Source organism: Callorhinus ursinus, unplaced genomic scaffold (genome assembly GCF_003265705.2).
Source record: "Callorhinus ursinus isolate GAN/ISIS: 27379988/994484 unplaced genomic scaffold, GSC_fseal_2.0 scaffold21, whole genome shotgun sequence".
NCBI classification, from domain to species: Eukaryota; Metazoa; Chordata; class Mammalia; order Carnivora; family Otariidae; genus Callorhinus; species Callorhinus ursinus.
The window spans coordinates 6,571,805-6,592,992 of NW_027397083.1; the positions used below are offsets into that span (position 1 = coordinate 6,571,805).

The 21,188-nt window shown below is 56.8% G+C and overlaps 1 protein-coding gene across 4 annotated transcripts in view; it reads right to left on the reverse strand.

Annotated features, from left to right (window-relative positions):
- CD82 (CD82 molecule) overlaps positions 1-21,188 on the reverse strand; it is a 49,448-nt gene that overhangs the window by 13,906 nt on the left and 14,354 nt on the right. The window contains exons 1-6 of one of the 4 annotated variants that reach the window (XM_025878286.1): positions 18,693-18,711; positions 15,857-15,931; positions 10,122-10,204; positions 4,839-4,911; positions 452-576; positions 231-305 (exon numbers count right to left, since the gene is read on the reverse strand). In XM_025878286.1, the coding sequence (XP_025734071.1) occupies positions 231-305; positions 452-576; positions 4,839-4,911; positions 10,122-10,184 (336 nt within the window). In that variant the 5' untranslated portion in view covers positions 10,185-10,204; positions 15,857-15,931; positions 18,693-18,711. Of the gene's footprint in view, positions 1-230; positions 306-451; positions 577-4,838; positions 4,912-10,121; positions 10,205-15,856; positions 15,932-18,692; positions 18,712-21,188 lie in introns of those variants that run through there. The other 3 variants (XM_025878285.2, XM_025878284.2, XM_025878283.1) reach the window with 3 other exon arrangements.

The window sequence follows — 21,188 nt, forward strand, 5'->3', positions numbered from 1 at the left end:
GTAGAGCTGTGTTCAGGCCCACGGCGACTCTGCCCAAGATGCCACCCCACCCCCCGCCCCTCACATCTCGCTAGGAGATCGCAGGGACCAGAGGCCCAGAAGGCTGCCAGGCACCTCCTGGGTTTGTCTCTGACAGCTGAGAGGCCCCTGGTCTCTCCCCTACCCCCAGGGCCAATCGCCCTGCAGGGCCAGCCCAGCCCAGCCCAGCCGGGGGCCAGGAGGGTGCTTACCTTGCCCATGTTGAAATAGAAGAGGGCTCCCGCGGCCACCTGGACGATGAGGATCAGGAGGAGGAAGGCAAAGTACTGGGGACACAGAGCAGCATGGAGTCAGCCGCAAGCCGCCCCCCGCCCCGCCCCGGGTGACCCCACCCCGCTCACCTCTGCACGAGCTCCCACGGTCGGGACCAGGGGGGCGCGCAGGCCCCACCCGGCTGGACAGCGGCACTCACCAGCCCCAGAAGGCAGCGGACCTCCTTGATGGCACCAATGCAGCCCAGGAAGCCCATGAACATGGTAACAGCGCCCACTCCGACGAAGATGCAGGCCCCCACCTTGAGCGAGCTGGAGGAGGTCTCTGGGGATGGAAAGAATGGCGTTTAGTTCGGCCCAGCTGTCTCACCCTTGTTAAGCACACCATCAGGGGTAAGGCCCAGAGGTCTAGCACTGCTCCCCCTGGAGTCAGAGCTCGGGGGTCAGCCCCGACCAGACGCTGTGCTGGCTGCCAGGGAGACAGGAGTCGGGCTGCTGAGGTCCCCACAGCAAGGAGCTGCCATTCAGTGCGGTGGGGCGTGGGGACAATAACACACAGCACACAATGACCAGACGCCCTGGTCATGGAGAGAGTCACGGGGACACTGTGGCTGGCTCCAATAGACGACCATGGGGTGGCGAATGGGTTGGGGGGTTGGGGAAGCCTGGTCTGAGCAGATGACACCTGAGCCTGAGCCTGAGCCTGACATTGAGACAAGAATGGAGAAGCAGCCCAGGGAAGATCTGTGAGGGGAAGCCATTCCCGGCAGCGGGGAACAGCAAGGAGGAAGGAGCGAGCCTGACGTATTTGAAGAAGGCGAGACAGATCGGGCCAGTGTGAGTCTGACAGGTGATATGCTTGAGGCATAGAGAGAGGCGCCTGATGGCAAGAGACCCTCTTCAGGGCCGTGGGCGGACAGAGCCCACCCCCCGTGGGTGGAGGTCGGGGTTCCATCAGAGCACTTGACCACCATTTCCCTAAAAGCCCAGCACATCACCTGCCAGAACAGAGCACAGCTCACACCCACCTCCAGATGCCCTCTACCCAGGGCTGTCACTTGCCGGAAGGGCCAGGGGAGATGTGCCTCCCCCTGGCAATGGGCGGCAGACTCCTCCCACAACAGCCCCTGCACTCTCTGGGAGGCGGCCAAGACAGGATGTTTCCAGAAAGCTGGAGAGCAGCCTGGAGTGCATTAGTGGATCAGGGGAACCTCTTAGGGATGTAGATTCCTGGGTCCGTCACAACTGGACAGACTTTCCTGGGAGACCACCTGGAATCTGCCATTTTAATGTGCTCTCCTAAGGAGGGCATGGCCAGGGCTGGTACAAGCGGCCATCAGCAGGGAGGACGCTGGCCGGCTCCCTGGGGGGCTTGGGAGAAGCTGAGATCCACCACCCCGCCCCCAGCCACCCAGGCCGCCTTAGTGCCCTTAAGCAGTAACTACAAAGCTGAAGTGTGGGTGGATAGGAGGGCCCGATTCAGCTCAACTTCCTGGTCACAGACAGAATGTTCTGAACTCAGGAAGAGCCCTGGCCAGCCCACCCTGCTCTCAGGGTGCCAGGGCAGGGCTGCCTCCACCCAGCTCCTCACTGGAGCCCCCCAGGCAGGCTGGGCGGGCATGGTGGGGACCTGCTGGGGTGAGTGTGGGGGGCTCCTGGCACTGAGCCCCCATTTTCATTCTAGGCCCTCAGCACCCTGCTCTCAGCAACCAGCATAGCCAGGAGGAAGCCATCCAATGCCACTCTTTCGAAGCTTCCTGGGTTTGGGTTCCTCCCAGGGACGACTCCCAGAGAAAAGAAATTTGGCACAGTCTGGAATCCACTGCGTGCCAGCCTGAACAAGGCCCTTTATCCGAATCATCTGCTTCATTTCCACAACAGGCCCATGAGGGTGGATTTACATCCTGATTTGTCCCTAAGAGCCCTGAAGCCCAGGCAGTCTAAGAGGCCACCTGGGGGCCCCAGCAGGCAAGACCCAGGGCTGAGACCCCCCAACTCAGCTTCTCCCGCAGGAGGCCAGCCCAGCTGCGGGGTCTCAGCTTCTCAGAACATCTAGTGGACACCAGTCCCTGAGTGCACCCAGGGTCTCAGGCTGGCCCCAGTCTGAGCAACCTGACTTAGGAAGGGGACAAGTGGACATTCTGGGCTGGCCCTCCACTGTGCACGGCAGAAACATCGGGGTCCTGCCGGGCCTGGCAGGTACCAGCAAGGTAGAAGTGGCCCCAAATGAAAGGGACCGAAGGCAACAAGAAAGGGGTTCTCATCCCAGCTCTGCTGTGAACGAGCTCTGAGCCTGGGCCTCTATTTCCTTCTCTGTGAAATGGAACTAAATCCTACTTCAAGATGTTATTATCAACTTCATCACTTCTGTAGGGTTGACTAGTTAGTAGGAGCAGTTCTAAACGCTTTTCCTATATTAACTCATTTCATTTCTCACAACAACCTCATGAGATATATTCTATTATTATCCCCATTTTCTAGATGAAGAGGCCCAGAGAAGTGAAGTTAACTTGCCCATGATCACCCAGCTAGGAGGCAGCAGAGCCATGATTCGAACCATGGCAGCCCGGCTCCAGAGTCTGTGCTCCTGACCACGGCACTTGCTTGCTCTGGTTAAGGCAGGACTGTGTGGTGAGTGTGAAACCCTGCAATACAGGGGCTCAGGGTATGGGGGCTCAGGAGCCATGCCCTCTGTTCGTATCCCAGCTCCCCCTCCTGGCTGTGTTTCCTGGGACAAGTTAACTCCCCTCCTGTGCTTTGGTTTCCTCCACTGTGAAATGGGCACAGCAACACCTCGCCCCGTGGACTCAGGTGAGGGGAGAGCTCTGTCACACCAGCCTGGAACGTACATGGTAGGTCAGGAGCCCTGGGTCCCAGCCCTGACCCTCACTTGCTGTGTGATTCTTAGCAAGTCTTTTTCCTCTGCTAGATCAGTGCTTCTGAACCCTGGCTGCCTGGGAATCACCTGGGGAGCTTTTTAAAAACCACAATGCTCGAGGCCCCTGCCCACACACCAATGGAGTCAGATCCCCTTGGGGTGGGCCTGGGGCCTTTGTATTTGTGAAAACACTCTGGGCACATCTAGGGCACCTCTGCATTCTGGCGGCTCGGGGAGTCTGCGAGCTGAACAGGGAGGAGGCGGGAGGAGCAGGAGGTTCCTGGGGCCTGGGGCAAGGTGCAGTGGACAGAGATACAGTGGGTGAGCTGGGCCTTGAGACTTTGCCCCCTGGCGCAGTACCTGCTGGGTGTTGGCCACAGCCAAGAAGCAGGAAGCCTGGGCCTAATCAGGGCGGAAGCGGATGTGTCCCATGTTGGAAAGGCCTGGGGAGCATGGGCATCCTGCTGGGGTGGGAAATGCAGACCCTAGCCCCAGAATGGGAGAACATTCTGCAGCCCTCCACCCCAGCAGGAGGCAGGGCTAACAGCCCCAGGCTGCATCGGATGTGGCTGGAGGGTGGATCATCCTTGCTTCCTTTCAGGTCTGAGGGGAGGCCTAGCCCCCTGGGGCCACAGTGACAGGTGTGGCCTCTCCATCACCCATCCTAGCCTGGTTCCGCTTTATTCAAATCAAGCAGCTGTCGTGGGCCTGAGTCCAAACCTGCTGCCTCAGCAGCAGCTGGGAGGGAAGTGAGCCAAGGATGCACTCACTGAGGGGAGCGGCATCACTGTGCTACTTGGGGCCCTCAGCTGTGCCTCCCTTCCACTCAGGGCATCCATGAGATCAGTGCAGCCAAGCCTGGCAGGCTTCCTGGAGGAGGCTGCAAGTAGACCTGGAGAGGCTCTTATCATCTGTGCAGGAGTGCCTTGGGCTTCTTTCCTCCTGCTTCAAGGGTGAGAGAAGGGGCTTGCATGCTGTGGTTCACCCTACCACGGGCAGCATTTAGGACCAAAGCTCTGGGGGTTCAAGTCTCCCACCTATCACTGGAAGCTCTGTGAATGTGAGCCAGGGACATCACTTCTCTGAGCCTCATTTCTTCACCTGTAAGGCAGGACTAGAACAGTTCCTACCTCACAGGGCTATCGAGGGATTAAGGCAATTTTCACGTGCAAAATGCTTGGCCCCGTGCCTGCCTCACAATGAGCACAGACCACGGATGCTGCGCCGGTGGCTTCCTCTGCAGTCCAGAGGCCCGACGAATCTAGCCAGCACTGGGCACACAGTGGGCACGTCATTGACTCCTGACGACCTGTCTTTCCCGCCCTTCCCTACATTTCTCTGAACTGACCGGGGCCGGACTGTGGCCCACATCTTGCTGAGCTCGCAAATGGAGGGACAGAGACTGTAAGAGGCTTTCTCGAGGTTAGGGCTGAGGGAAAGGGGCCGGGCTGGGAGAGCAAGCCTCCCTCAACCCCCAGCGTTCTCCAGACAACAGCAGCTTTGTGTGGGGAGGAAGGGAAAATTCCTCCCGAAAACCTCTGCAGAGGGGGCCCAGGGCAGAGCAGTCAGCGCAGGACCTGGGTGAGGCCCTGAGGGCAGCTGAAAAGTGACCTGCTGTGAGGTTCAAGTTCTTGTGGAGCAGCCCTGCCCGTTGCCCTGGTCCCACCGCTCCAGAGCCAGCCGGGCAGGGAGATTGGAGGGGCCCTTACGTAGCACAGAGATGAAACTGCTCTTGTCAGCCAGGATCCACACCCCGAAACCCAGGATCACCGCGCCTAGGATCTGGAAAGAGAAGGCACAGTCAGTGGGGGCCTGAGAGGGCCCTGCCCAGCTGCCCCTGCAGCCAGGCCAGGAGGACCCGGGGGCATGCACCACCTCCATCCTCAGGCCCCACACCCCAAGTCCTGACAGCAGGGCCATGTGTGGGGAGTCCTTTCTGCCTCCCACCTCCCCTACCCCATGCCCACATGTGGTCAAACCAAGCCTATTAGCTTTGAGGGGTGCAGCCTCCTTCCAGGGGTACCCTCCGACTTTACCTCCTAGCCCTCTCCCATGCTCATCGCCTCCACTCTAGCCCAGCTCAGTGGCTGAGGACAACCCAAACAAGCTCTGGGAAAAATCCCGCATGGACGTGAACATCAAAGCCCACTTGCCCTTCAGAGCTCAGCTCAGAGGCCACCTTCCGAGGGAGCCCTCCTGACTCCCCCAGGCAGACTAAGGTGGCACCCACCCTTGGACCCTCCTTCATAGCCATTCCCAGGGGCTTTAATATACTGTGTGTCTCTCTCTGGCTGGACTGCAAGCTCCCTGAGGGCAAGGGCTGGGTTGCAAGAAGCTCCTCCATATGCCCGGGGGGCCTATAGCACAGGGGTTGAGTGTTCAGGAAATGAATGAGCTCAGGAACCCACTGGAGAAGCAGGAACAGAAAGGCAGATGTGGAGCAAGTGGCTGGGGTAGGCCGAGGGATTCCCTGCTTCCTTCCCCCTCCCATCATCTGCAAGGCCCCTAGCCTGAGCCCATCTCCCCAACTGGAACCCAGCCAAGACCCACAGCCCATAACACTGGCCTTCACCTGGGGCCTGGCCTGAGCCCACCTGAGGAATGAGCCACCCTGACAGTCCTACCATGTCACCACCCACCTCTATCATGGGCCCTGGGTTCCCACTTCAGCCATCATCCCCTACTCTGCAAGGCAAGCAGCTGCTGATAAAGCCTTCAGCGTGGGGTAGAGCAAGGGGCTCAATCAGCCTTGCTCTACTGGGCCCAGAGTAAGGCCCAGAGTAAGGTGAACAGGGCGCTTGCCTTGGGCATAAAAATTAAGGGGACATGAAAAAACTCAGTAACCAAGATAAATAAGAATTTACAGCAATGATGTTTTAAAAACCAAAATTAATTTTTTTTAAAAAAATCCATGATGAACAAAATATCAAACTTTTCAATAAAGGTGGGATCAGTATTGTGATTTTTTTTCCTTTTAAAAAGGAGCAGAGCCTTGATAGGGCACATTGCAATGCTGTTTCTCATTCCCAAGCGTGGACCTCACTCACCCTACCCTAGTCTGGGCCCCCTTAAAGACAACAGCAGCTGCTGATGACCCTACATTCTTCCCCAGTGTCTCCCAGCAGGCCACCTGTCCCCTCCTCCCTCCTTGCCAGTGGGCCCTGTTATTGTCCTGTTACAGATGGGGACACAGAGGCCCTGACCTCACCGAAGGTCATCCATTCCATCCTTCAGGGGCTCGAAGCCAGATCTGACGATTACTCCGGGCCAGATGGTGGCTCATGCTAGCTGCAGAATACTTGGGACCCATCCTGGGTCTTCACCTGGAAAGCCAGTTTCTTGGGACAGGGAGGCTACTTGAGGCTCTGTTGAGGGGAAGGGTCCGCCCTCGGGTAGGGGTGCCTCAGAACGACACAGCTTGCCAAGATGAAGGGGGACTTTATAGAACCTGGGAGTTTGGTTCCCAAAGATTCCTGAGGCCCGGCCCACCCCGAGCCCGCAGCTCATGGCACAGATGGCCAACGGCCAGGCATGGGGCCCATGGTCTGCTCCTGCGCACCTTAGAGCTGTGTGGCAGAGCCCCTGACCGGCTCACCTCCTGCCCTCATTGGGCAGGGCAGAAAATTCCCTCTGGGCAAACACAACCCCAAGGAAATCGAAATCCCCCCGGGACGGCCCAGCTCATCTCCTCAGCTCACCTCTAAGCACCCACGAAGGAAGTCCCCGGCACCAGCCCAGGAGTGCCTCTGTGGGTCTCATGTCCAAAGACTGCCATCTGGAGTGGCTAGACCAGCCCCGAGGCTGTGGGCCAGCCAGGAAGAGGCCCAGCTAGGCGGCCAGCCAGAACGGGGGAGGCACTGTGGCCCCCTCTTTCTCAGTGAACCAAGACTGGAACCATGGGCACCCCCCCCCCCCCCCCCCCCCCCCCCCCCCCCCCCAGCTCCACCAGAATCTCCTGACAGGGCCCAGCCAGGAGCCAGGACCCTCACACCAGCGTCCTTCCCCTGGAACAGCACAGCATCAGCAGCTCCTGGGTTTCTGTGAACCTCAGAAAAGCTGACGAGGCAATTTTCTGGGAAGTTTGGGGCCAGGAGGGGGTGCAAGCAAGGATGTACACGTGTATGTGTGCGCATATGCAAGCACACACGGCCACCAGAGCGAACTTTCCAAACCACAAGTCTGATCATATAACCGCATCCCGATGTGCATAAAACAGAGAGCAGGATCCTTCCTGGAAGGCCGGCACAGCCAGCACCCCAGAGCCCCACACTCTGCCCCACTCCCCACACTGGACTTTGCTGCTTCTCCCAGAACTCCTCTCCCCACCCACCTCATCTAACTCCAGGGAGCTTCCGCTGACCATCCCCACAAGATCAGCTGCCTTATTATCTGCTCTCCTGGGGACCGTAACCTTCACACCCAGCACCCTGAACAGCTGCCTTTTTATCATCCATTTGAATAGTACTTGACTGGAGCCCACCACCCCCCAGAACAGAGGCCCCAGTGCAGAAACCATGGCTCTCCTGCCAATGAGTGTCTGCCTGGCACCCGCAACCAGGGTCTGCATACAGAGGTGTCAAATACCCACTCGGTGAATGAGTGATGAGTGAATGAGTGGACGAACCAATGTTCACTGTCCCTGGAAGTCTCTCCTTTCCCCTCACCCTCCTGTGATAAAAAGCTCCCCCTCTCCCTGCCCAGCCCTCCCCACATCCTGATGGGCCATCTCTGCCCCAGCACAGAGAGGGTTAACACGGGACTCCCGCCAGCCCCCAAAGCTCTGGCCAGAGACAAGCTTTTCCAGTCTCTGGCTCCACCGGGCAGGCAAGGAGCTGGAAGAGAAGGGACCAAAACCATCAACCCTGTTTCCTTTCCTGTGGCCAAAACCATCAACCCTGTTTCCTTTCTCCACGAAGTCTCCACCCCCCCTCCCTCCCGCGGCATGGGGTGTGTGGGCTGTCTGGGCCGCTAGACTACAAGCCCCCTCACCTCCTAGGCTGTCGCCCACGCCCCTCTCTCCAATCCCTAGGATCCCCAGGGTTAGAAGCACAGCACCGTGACCCTCCTGTTCCCCAGTCCTGGCCAGCTGGCCCTGGAAGCCAGGCTGAGGCCCAGGAGCCAAGCACTTGCCAGGGAAGGCTGGGCTCCAGCTGTGTGGCCAACTGTTTTCCAGGGCCCTGGTCCAGCCAGGAGGGACCTGTCCTAGCTGGGGAAGCCCAGGTGCCCAGGCCCTGCCCCAGGTAGCTTCCAGGCCTAGCTGCCATCCGTGGAGGACGTGGAGAGCCACAGCAAGGCCTCAGCACCATCCTTGAGGAGGGGGCCGGGGCTAGAGCCAGGGTGGACAACGGCAGGGCAGGCGGCACCCCAGCGGTCCGCACGCATGTGTGTGTTTGCGTGTGCCGGGAACACGCTTGTATCTGTGTGCCGGGGTACAGTTAAGAGGGGGAATCTAGAATGATTATTTCCCAAACTGTCTACGATCCTATGTAACTTGTAATGTAAAACGTCTTTTCCCCAGTAATCCGTGTCCGTTGTAGAAATTTGGAAAATGCAGAAAAGCATAAAGAATAAAATCCAAATTCTCAGGAATCCCAAAATGAACATTCAGAGGCATTTTCTTCTCCTCTCAAAAATACTCATGTATGTGTGCACTTTTTAAAAATAAAATTGGGTCATAATAAACATCTTTATTTTTCAGCCTGATTTTTGAACAGTAGAGGGTGAACCAGCAACAGAGGAGACACAGCCCTGAGCACTTCCCTGCGCCTAAGAAGGCCTCTCCCCCTGCCCCATCACACACACACATACACACACACACACGGGCACACTCACACATGCACACACGCTCCCCCTGCCCCATCACATACACACACACACGGGCACATTCACCCACATATCACACACTCCCCCTGCCCCATCACACACATTCATACACATGCACACTCACACACACTCCCCCTGCCCCATCACACACTCATGCATGCACACGTGCACGCTCAGTTACACATACACACGCTCATGCACACACATGCACACACATTCCCCCTGCCCCATCACACATCCATGCACACACACATGCATACTCACACACACACAACACTCCTGTCCCATCACATACACACTCATGCATACACACATTCACACACTCATACACACATCACACTCTCCCCTTGCCCCATAACACACTCATGCACACACATTCACATACATGCACACTGACACATGCATCACACTCTCCCTCGCCCCATCACACACACACACTCATACACATACACACACACACTCTCTCACTCACATACACAACCACACACACACACACACACACACACCATCATCCTGGCAAATCTAAGCAAGAGGAGTCAGTCAGTGCCAGGCCCGAGAGGACAATTGAGGCCCCAGGAAAACCAGCTCCAGATGTGCACCGGGCTTACATCTGGGCAGCCCCATGGCTCAGGGACCCGAGGTGGGGCCTGCCAGGGTGTGTCTGGAGAAGGGGGACCATGTCCCCACTCTGGCCCCAAGCCTGCCTCTCTTGCACACCCTCTGGGGTGTGTGGGTACATCCCCCACGGTGGGGGTGCGGGTGGCGGGGGCAGCTGTTAACAGCAAGACCTTCAGAGCGGGCACAGGAGGGTAGGGGGCCAGCACATCGTGAGAAAGATTTCAGAGAACTCCCTACTGATGAGTTAGGGAACACCCTGGGGGCTCTTCCCCACCCATGCCCACCTCCAACCCTGACTGGCCCAGACCTCAGGACCCCAGCAGAGGCGACAGCTGGGAGAAGCATCAGTGCTCCGCCACAGAACCAGCTGGAATGCAGGCAATCTCCTGGCTGGCCCCACATGGTTCCATTCCCAATGGTCCGTCCTCAGCCCCCACTGACCGCCCCCCCCCCACCCCATCCCTGGCCTGGAGTCTCTGGAGGGTCTCAGCTGCGCTGCCCCAGGGAAGAGTCTCCGTGGGAGGCGGTTGGCTGGTGCTGGTCATACTTACAAAGAAGAGCAAGTTGAAGAGGAAGAGAAAGTATTTGGTGACTTTGATACAGGCTGACCCCATCCTGCCGGTCCAGGAGCTCCCTGGCAGAAAGAGAGAAGGCAGGTAGGTCAAGGCCAAGAGGAAAGGGGAACAAAGCTGACAGGCAGTGACCTGCTGGCCCCAAATCATCCCAGCACGTCCTCACAGCAATCCCGGGGGAGGTACTAACATGAGGTCCCATTTTATGGCACCCTGAGGCCCAGAGAGGTTAGATGACTGGCCCAAAGCCACACAGCTAGAAAGTATAGGCCTACAGGCCATCTCAGTTGTTTGATGTTTGACAGTTGGGAGTCTGGACTGGCCCCTCGACCAGGCAGGGCCTGCAGGGAAATGACATAAGACCCTCACGGGCTTTGGAAATACCCAGATGGATGCTGGTCAAAGTCAGGTGGCCAGGACGTTAGCAGGTGACTGCTGGAGCCCCAGAGGTGAGACAGTGGCTTGTGGCACGGATCTGCAGCCCTGGGGCCAGGGGGCTGCTGGGGGAGAAAGAGAGTTCCAGCCTCTCAGAAAAGGGACCGAGTGCTCCCCGCACCATCGCCTCACAAAGGGAACAAGTATGCATTGTCGAGCAGCGGACGGATAGAACATTCAACAGAACAACACTAATTAAAAAAATTCTTTCTCTCACCCCAGAGATAAAAACTGTCATCATTTTAGTAGCTAAACTTGCAGCATGTGTGTTTCACAGATGGTTTTAAACAAAACTGGGCTCTTACTATATAGAGCGATTCGTAACCTGCTTTTTTTCATCCGACAATATACTCTCTGTGTATGCTGGTAAAATGCTCTACAACATAACTTCACATGTTGCATAGGATTCCATACTGTAGATCATTTTACATTTTGGAGGGTCGGATTCCTCCAGAAAATTCATGTATAGGCAGCATTTTACATATAATTTCTGGGGGTTCAGAGGCCCCATTAAGCCCATTCAGGAGCCCCCAAAGATCCTAGGGTTCAAGTCCCAGATACAGACATATCACAACACATGTAACCAATACTCTAGGATTAGACACACTTTTGTTGCCAATTTTTCACTGTCATTCTGGGTGATACACTCGTGCTTTTGAAACAGAGCACACTGATGTGTCTCTCCACACTGATGGACCCCAGGCCAGGGCAGGACTCAAGGAGGAAGAGGGAAGCTTGCTGCCTTCACCCCCTCCCCAAAGCCATACAATCCAGGAATGACAGCAGCCAGCTCTCAGGCCCTGCGGGGTGACAGGACCAGTGCCGGGCAGCTGGGGCCAGGGCAGCTGCATGGGACAGCTGGCCTTGGGGGCAGGGAAGCAGGCATAGGGCCCAGTCCTGTTCCCACAGGCCCTATGCGGGAGGGGGCAGGGGAGCAGGCCACAGAGCAGAGGGAAGGAGGGGTAGGCTTCACCCCTTCCTCCTCCTCCAAGGGTAAAAGGCAGTCCTAAGCCTTGTGAATATCCCCTGTCCATAAGGAGGTCCCCTCGGCCTTCTCTGGAAATAATCACATTCAATCACCCTTGCCAGGGGGGAGCTCAGCTTTGACTTTCTATATCTCCAAGGAGAGGGGAGGGGGCTTAAGAGGGAGGGCTCACTACCTCCCAGGGGGTCCAGTTTGGTGTTGGATCCATCTCAATTCGAGAGAATTTTCTCTAGCTGCCGTGCTGTCGGGTCAGATTGGGGCACAACATGAAGCCAAAGCTGTCCAAAGAAGGAAAAGGCTGTCTGGGTGGTAATGAACACCCCGTCACAAGTGGCATGGAAGCCAAGTGTGAGTAAACACTTTCGGGGATTCAAGTGCTACATGGGGAGGTTAGACTGAATGGCTCTTCCAGGCCACCAGCGTCCAAAGCTTGGGTCTGAGAAATGCAGGGACAACAGGGACTCGGGAGCCAGGGAAGTCTGGCCTCGGTAAGTCCACCCGGGGCCTACCTCAGACCCAGGGTAGGGCAAACAAGGGCTCCCCCGAGTCAGGAGGTCTAGAGATCTGCGATCCCGGACCCAGGCTGGCCTGAGGGAGCCCTGCAGGGGATGGTCCGCATAAAGGAGCGTTACTGTTCCCCTCCACCACAGCGCTCGACAGACCAGAGGCTCTGCGTAAATTTGCGAAGAACAGAAGAGCAGCGGAGGAAAGACTCTCACACGGCGGTGGCACGTTTTTTCATTCCTACCTGGGCCTGCTTGCCTGGCTGGGTCTCCTCCCAGTAAGTGACCCAGGCTGAGCCCCAAGCAGTCTGCAGAAAGGTCACCCCTTTACTGGAAGAACCTCACCGACTACGCTCTAGCAGTGGCCAAGGGCCTGAGTGGCATGCGCCGGGTTCTTGTGCAATTGGAAAAGTACGCAAATGGTCTTTGGCAACCGTTGCCTGCTTCTAGAGAGTTCCGGAAGGGAGTTTCTACATGTTCCGCTCCCACGTCCTCTGCTCAGGCTGGCCTGCCAGGGCAGCCTCACAGGCTTGTGGGTGCTCAGAAATGGGCAGTCTGTGGACGAGAGTGATTTCTGGGCCCACTGAGTGAGGAGTAGCTGCCAGCGAATGGCAGTGACTCCAGGCGGCCACCAGCGTGTGTCATCCCCTTCAATCCTCCTGTGCCTAGGAGGTGAGGGAGGTATTCCCATCCCTGGGGGCCAAGGCTCAGAGAGGTGAAGGATCTCATCCAAGTCACACAGCCAGCAAGCAGGGGTGGGCTCCAGAGCCCAAGATCTGTCCCCTGTGAAGTGCGTCCTTCCAGAGAGTGGCCTCGAGGGTATAAAGGGACCGGTGGGGATGGCTGGGATTTCCGGGTGGGCAAGGAGGAGGCGGAGGCTGCTGAGCTGGTATTCCCTGATGCTCCAGACTCTGAGCAACCTCGCTGGTCTCGGGCACTTGCACAAACTGTACCAGGCATCGGGGGAAGCCATTCAGTGTCCTATGAGCAAACTAAGGCACAGAGGGGGTGAAGGAGCTTGCCCCAAATCACTAGTACATGGACCAGCAAGGACGGAACCCAGGCCGCCTAGCCCCTCGGGCCCCCCCATCCTCTCCAAGAGGCAGCTGGGTGAGCTCAGATGCTAGAACAGGAGCCAGGCAGCCCCATGACTGGCAGGCCGTTTGGCCAAACCAGGCAGGCCCAGAGGCTACCTGGGAATCACCTGGGGGAGGAGAAGGTGCTGAGCACCAGAGCCTGGGATGGCGGCTCCAGGGCACGCTGCCCAAGGATGCAAAGTCTCCCTTCCCTCCAAGTACAGACGTTTCCCCCTCAAAGCAACACGGAGCAGACGATGGGCAGTTCCAAGAAGCCCGGGGGGTCAGCTCAGGCTGAGAACATGCCCAGGTCACACCATGATGGGGTGTGGCATCAACTTCAGGGACCCCCCTCCCCCACCAAAGTTGGATTCAGAGGGCCTGGGAGGATCTGAGCCTCAGTCTTCTCATCTATGAGATGGGAATAAGGGCCGGTATAGGGCAGGGGGTGGCCAACTGGGTCTGTAAATCAAATCCAACCCGCTGCCTGTGTTTTGTACAACTTGTGAGCTAAGAACAGATTTCACATTTTTAAATAGTTGGAAAAAAATAAAAAGAAGGTTTTGTAGCCCAGGAAAGTCACACTTTCATGGCCCTAAGTAAAGTTGCCACACCCCCTGGCTTATGTCTTGTCCCCCGGCCGCTCCCGCATTAAGGCAGTAGAGTGGACGTTACGACAGAGGCCACTGGGCCCACAAGCCTAGAACATCTACTCCCTGGCCTGTTCTGGAACAAGTTTGCCAGCCCCCAGTGCAGGGGATCCAGTGACATACACCCGTGTGTCTGTAAGAAGCAGCAAGGGTCAGGACCACCGTTAGCTTGAGATCCTGGGGGGGCAAGCGAGCTGGTGGCAGGTACTGAGTGTAAGGAATTGCACGTGGGAGACAGAAGACAAAGGACCCCGGGGTAAGGGGTCAAATACTGGCTCTGCCAGCACATGGCCATAGGGAAGGGCCTTGCAGGTCCCCGATCCCCTCACCTGTAGAGTGAGGGTCCTAACTGAACCCGCCTCCACAGAGTGAGGTCGGTGGCTGGTACGGTCGGGGGCACGGTGGGCCAGGGCTGGGGCAGGCCTTTCTCAGCACTTGTGGAACAAGTAAGGGGTGAGGGTTTCATCCGCAGATGAAATTAAACAAAGGGAATGTCCCCCGGTGTTATGCTTCTGGGTATACACTTTCTGTAAACACTGGAGGGTCTGCCCCTGCTTCCCTGCAAGCTATATAGACCGCCAACAACACAAGGGAATGACACGCATGCACATCTGATTGGAAAATTCCAGAGTAGCCACTGGTAGCTGTCTGAGCAAGAGGAAGGAGGTTCTGATTTTATGTTATACTTTATAGCAGGTAAATTGTCCATTTCTTAAGCAGCTACAACTTAAATTGACCAAATATATAATTTTATGCCAAATCAATTCACACAATGAAATTACCGTGCTGATATTTTACTAATTCCCACTCATCCCTCAAGACTGACTTCAGAGATCACCTCCAGGAAGCCTCCTACTCCAGCCAGCCTTGTCTCTACCACCATCGTCATGCTGGCCCTGCCCACACGCGTGTCGGTTAGCCATGCTCCCTCTCTGCTTCCTTCCAATAGCTTTGGGATACTGGATCAGTTCCCAGAACAGGCTCGGGCGTTAGACTGCCTGGGTGGGAATGTAATTCTCTCACCTCCTAGCTGTGTGATCTCGGACAAACGACTTAACCTCTCTGAGCCTCACCTTACTCATTTGTGAGAGGAGGAAAATAAAACCGATTTGGAAGATTTGTCCAGAGGTTAAATTAGATAATGTGGATAAAATAAAATGCCTGGCATGTGGTAGCCTTTCAATAAATGGAGGTTACTATGCTAATCCCTGATGCTATACAGTAATTCTCTACTTAACTGTCCCATTCTCCCCGGTGAAATGTGATACCTTGAGAGGAAAGACTACGTATTCTTTAGGAGAACAAAGAAGGCTCCCAGCAAATGCTGCCTAATGAAAGATGGGATGGTGGCTGGATGGAGCGATGGATGGAGCAATGGCTGGATGGAGGGATGATGGACAGATGGACGGAGGGATGGAAGAATGAATGGATGGGGAATGAAGAGACAGAGGAATGGAGGGGTGGAATGATGGCTGGATGGAGGGATGGGTAGACAGGAGAATGGAGAGATGGAGAGATGCAGGGAGGGAGGGGTGAAGGGAGGAGGAACTTCCACATGAAACACCAGGACTTTCATACACTCAGCCACCTGAAAGGGGTCTCATACCCACTGCCCCTGCGTCAGCTAAAACTCTATTTTCAGGCCTCTTCTGTCCTCACCCAAGGGGTGGGGTGGAGGTTTTGTGGGGTGAGCACCCTGAGCCAGCTCTGAGGGCCAGGACCTGCTGCCAAGGCTCCTTCACCTTCCCAGAAGCCCCTGTGTACAGGACGTGGGACTGGGGAAGAGCTGGTGCCTTCAAGAGAACTCCTTGTCTGTTGGGCACCTGTGAATTTGCACCTGTAGGGTAGGAGGCTTGGTTTGTCCCTCCCCTAAGGATGGGGTAGGAGCCCTCCAGCCTGATCCTAGAACCTGCGTGTCCCCAGACAGCCTGGGGGAAGGGAGTTATGTGATGGCATGGCACCTGCAGGCCCCGGGTAGGGAGGTGCAGGCTCAGTCCCTGCTCTGGCAGAACACGAGGGACGAGACCCGGCCTGGTGACCGCCCTCCGCGGGCCTGCCACCTCACCTGTCCAATGATGGGCTGGCACCAGAGCAGTGTTTTGGGGAGTGGCTCCTCAGATCAGGGGTCCTAGAAGATGCCCTGTTGAGAACAGAAGGTTTTGCTGTCACCCCGTCTGTGGAGTGCCACTTCTCGCCAAGAGCCACCCGTACGTCAGGCCGTTCACCTCTCCAAGATGCCCAGCAGCAGCACTGCTGAGCTGAAGCCATTTTTCACTTAACAGCCCTCAACACCACATGGAGCACCTCTTAGGAAACGCCAGACCAGAGGCTCTCGAGGGTACCTGGGGGGCCGGTGCTAAGGATTTTAAGTGCTGCAGGGTTCCTGGCAGGGGAGGGGTGGGGGATGGCCCAGACCAAACACCTAGGAGCCACGCTTTCCCTCCTCCCGCTCATCCCATACCCCAAAAGTGTCTCCTCCAGTCCAGCACCTCACCCGGCCAAATCTCACCTTCTGCCTGGCCCAGGGCAGCTCCCTGCTGGTCACGAGTTCCACTCCCGTCCTCCCCAGTCCCTTATCCACACCACAGGAAGGGGTTTGAAAACTGTAAGCCAGACTTTGTCACTCCCCTGTCTACAACCGTGTAATCGTGATATGGCCAACAGTTTTCCCATAAAATCCAGGCTCCTATGGAACCGACGGAGCCCTGCCTGGATTGCCCTGCCCCTCCTCTGTCCTCAGCACTCCCAACCCTCCTCATACACACACTCATTCCTAAGGCCACTCTTTTCTGCGGTTCCCGTACCCCAGGCCCTTGCCCAGCTCAGTGCCTCTGCCCTGGTGGTCCCTTCAAAGCCCTCTGCTGGCTTCTCAGGCCCTTCCCATAGGCCAAGTTCCCTCCTCCCAGAGGCCTTCCCCAAACACGGAATCTACACAGCAGGCCTTGCCTCCAACTGCACAGTAGAATCAAAGCCTGCCAACACGCAGCACCCTGTCCCTGCCCCGACCAAGTCATCGGAATCCTGGGGAGGGGGGGTTCCCCTGCCGACTGTAAGGAACAGCACCTTTGACACGGGGAGGCTGGGGGGTGGAGGGGGGCGCCTGTCCCATGGCCCACTCACTGCAGTTAGCTCATTGATTCACGAGTGCATCTAGAGCCCCGTGAGAACTTGACTCCTTCAGGGGAGGGCCATGTCTGCCTCATTTGCCCTGGATCCCAGAGCCTAGAGCAGTGCCAAGCACGTGCTAAGCACACGATATGTTTTTGCAGAAAGAAGGAACCAGAAGGTGTCTGAGAAGGTCGGGAAAGATTTCTTTGATCCTGCAACTGGAGGTTTCCAGTCCTTAAAAATGACACTGTTGGTTTATGGGAAGGGGTGGTTGCTTCCTCCCAAGAATGGATTTTGATCTCCTCTGGGTCAGAAAAGCTGGTGGGAGCTGTGGACCTTCTCCCCAGATGCAGAGAGGCAGGCATGTGTGTCCATTGGGTTTCAGGGGGTCACCAATTCTGGAAAGCCAGGAGGTTCCTACTTCCCCCATTTGCCTTTGAGTAGTGGTCCCCAATCTCGGCTATAGGTCAGAATTACCCTGGGAGTTTTTTTTTTTTTTAAGATTTTTTTATTTATTTATCTGAGAGAGAGAGAATGAGAGATAGAGAGCACGAGAGGGAAGAGGGTCAGAGGGAGAAGCAGACTCCCCGCCGAGCTGGGAGCCCGATGTGGGACTCGATCCCGGGACTCCGGGATCATGACCTGAGCCGAAGGCAGTCGCTTAACCAACTGAGCCACCCAGGCGCCCACCCTGGGAGTTATACAACTTGCTCCTGCCTGGGCCCCCCTCCCAGAGATCCTGATTAAATTGGTCTGGGGTACAGACCAGGCATTAGGATCTTTTTAAGTTTTCCAGAGGATTCTAACGTGTTGAGACCCACTGCCATAGGCCTGGCCGCTAGCATGGCCTGGCCCCTCTGCTCCGAGGGGGATGCAGGTGGGCCTGGGGTCCCTGGGGCAGCAGAGCCTGGCTGGAGAGAATCTCCCATGAAGCTCCCTGCACCTCTGCTCCTTCCTCAACTTCCTGGAGGCTCATGCCCTCCGGGGTTATTTACTCCAGGAGCAATATCCACTCCGCAGAAGACCTTTGAGAACACTGCATCTCTCGGACGGGATGGCGAGAACAAGAGCCGGCCAAGTCACACGGCAAGATCAAGGCCAAGCACACAGTGGAGGACTCGGCCATCCCCGGTGCACCTGCTGCCCTGCCCTGGCTCAGCGGGCCTTCCTTCCGCACAGACAGGTATAGGAGGGTCACACAACAACCTTTGCTCCCCACCCCCGGAGCTGCCAGAGCGGCCACATAACCTTGGGAGGCACTGCGGAGCTGCCTCTTTCTCAGCAGATGGGGATACTAACCCACCCACCCTGCAGAGGTATGAAGAGGAACCACGATCAGGCTAGGGCACAGGAGGGCTCAATCCACGCTGGGCACTCTGGCCACTCCTCCCTTTCTCCCTGCCTGAAGATGCCAAATCTGCCTCATCTTTACCAGCTGTGTGGCCTTCAGCAATCGCTTCATCGTGGTGCCTCAACTTCCCCACCTGTAAAATGGACTTACTAAGGGATTATGGCAAGGCTTATGTGAGCTTGTCTCTGCAAAGTGCCTGGCACCCAGGAAACGTCAAATAATTGCTACCAATTACAATAATAACAATTACTATGCAGAAGTTGTTGCCTTCCTGACCAACAGTCTGAAGCCCTAAGGTGGGTGAGGGGGGGTTTGATTCAGTCCCCAAACGTATATGCCTGACCTGGAGACCTCCATGCCTGAGGGTGAGAGGGTGGGGGTTAAGCAGGGCAGGGCTGGGCCAGAGCGTAGGGATTAAGCAGGGTGGGGCTGGACGGCCTACCTGCGCATGGGCGGAGCCTCTGTCTCTGAGCCTCTAGCTGTGCCTCAGGGGCCGGCCTGAGGCCTGGAGGTCCAGCCAGTTTGGTGAGTTGACAACTGATCTCACCGCATGGGCTCAGCTGGCCTGCTCGGGCAGAAGGTGGAATGAGAAAGCCTGGCCTGGACGTTCTGCTCTGGAAGCCCGCCTGTCTGGGGGCTCTGCACCTGCAAGCTGGTCCTGAACTCAGCTCGCCAGGCCTCTGCACCTGCAAGCTGGCCCTGAGCCACTCAGCTCGCCAGGCCCCTGGACTTTGTCCCAGTCATCCATAAAAAGAGGCTGGCCACAGGTGGCGGTGTTGGTTCTCATGTGTAACAGGTGATACGTTTCCTGAAACCTCAGCCAGCTCCGGGGGCTGGCTTTTGGACCTCTTCATGATCTTATTTTTCATTCCAGGCTCATAACTCTTGTTGTTCTTGTTAAAAGAGGAAAGAAAAGAAAAAGTAAAAGGCTGTTTCCTTCAAGACCTAGGTTTGAATCCCAGCTCTGCTTCCGACTAGCTGTGTGACCCTGAGCAAGGGAGTTACTGAATCTCTCTGAGCCCCAACTCTCATCTCTAACACGGGGGGCACCACCTCTGCCACTCTGGGTCAGAAGACCACTCACCCAGATCAGACCCTCCCAGGAGTCCCAGGATGTTGAAGCCCCAAGCCCTGCTGTTTGGCTTACAGATGCAGAACCCGGGGCCCAGTGAGAAACAGCTCCTGCCACACGATCCCACTAGCCGGGGGGACAGGCTCTGGTTCTACTGAGGACCTTAATACCTAAAGCTGGGACTGACTTCTGGCATTTGAGGGAAGAAGGCCAGGGGTACCACGGGAACGTAGGCAGCAGCTCCCCCCACCCCCCACCCCGCCAGACTGTGACAGAGGGGTAACAGCACCTTATAGTTTCCATCACACCATTCCCACTGTCTCTTATCTAATCTCTGTAACAAGCCCCCCAGATATTGTTATCCCCATTTAACAAATAAAGAAACTGAGACTCAGAGGTTCAGTGACTCGCCTAAGGCCACACAACTAAGTGGCTAAGCCCTGATTAAAATTCAGCTCTGACTTGAGACCAGAGCTCCCCCCCATCCCCCACCACTCTGTGAGGTGGAGAGCGGGACTTCATCATCCCTGTTTTATAAGCAGGATCTCCAGCGCTCAGGAAGGTGGAGGTACTTGCCCTTGTCACGTGGCGGATGGGGGCCCAGCTGAGTTTTGCGTCCTCCCAGATTCTCTGACGCTGGAGTCCAGTGTCCTGCCCACTTTGTGATCCTGCTCCCCACCGCCGAGCAACCTTACCCGGGGGTCAATGAAGCCCGGCGTTAAGAGGGGCAGTTCCCGGGTCGCGAGCTCATGGAATCAGAGCAACCAGGGATGGGGCCAGGCCTCTGCAGGCTTCACGCACAAGCGTTTCAGAACCCGGACCCCACGCGAGCCAGCGGTGACAGCGATGGTTGGGCAGGGTCAGGCTGAAACACCAGGACACCAACCTGGGCCTGACTGGCACAGGCAACCGGAAAGGGGGTAGCATGCCACCCCCCCCACCGAGAATGGCCCGTGGGTCAGAAGGCCTGAGGGGCTGTCCTCCGAGGGGCTCCCAAGTGGCCACTTCTACTCAAGAGATTCCGTCCTGAGCCAAGCCCACTGCAGTGCGTGGAATCTCCGCTCCAGGCGGGCCCTGGGCCGGACACGGGAACAGGATGAATGAAACCCACGCATCCCTGCCCTCAGTGCCCCGTCTGGAGGGACAGAGCCACGCAAGTGAGCAATTACACACCAGCATCACCTTCAAGCAGCACCCAGACTCCCGCTCTCCCTCTGAGGGACAAGACCGGCACTTTAGAACATAGACTCCGGTACTGAACAATAACAAGAGCTAATGCTTTTGTAGTTACTACTTGCCAGAGATTGTGCTGAGCGCTTCATGTGGCTCGGTTCATCCTCACAATGACCCGACGAGGTGACGACTGCTTTGAACTCCAGTTTATGTGTGAAGAAAGTGAGGCTCAGGGTGGGAAAGGGACTTGCCCAAGGTCACACAGACCGTAAAGCTGGGAGTTGAACCCCACCAGTCCAACCCTCTGCTGTCACGCTATGCTGCCCGCAGAAACCAATTTATAAATGACAGGGCACTAAAATAGCCTCACCAAGGCCCAACCTACGTTCACTGGGTTTTAGAGCCCAGCCTCTGACCCCAACCAACTGAAGACATTCTGGAACCACACTAGGCACCAGGGACCAGCTTGCACACCCAACACAGAGCCTGGCAGCAGGTGGTTAACAAAGGGCTAACCTCTGGGCCAGGCCTGGGGTTCCTAAGAGACTGAGGCTGGGCGCTAAGTGTGGGCCCAAGGGAGGCAATTAGGGAGAAGGAAGGGGACTCTAACCGGAGACCCCACATGGCATCAGGCAAGCTCTTCAGTCACAGCATCCTCCCCCGAGGCACCGGGTTCGGGAAGAGAGAGAACGG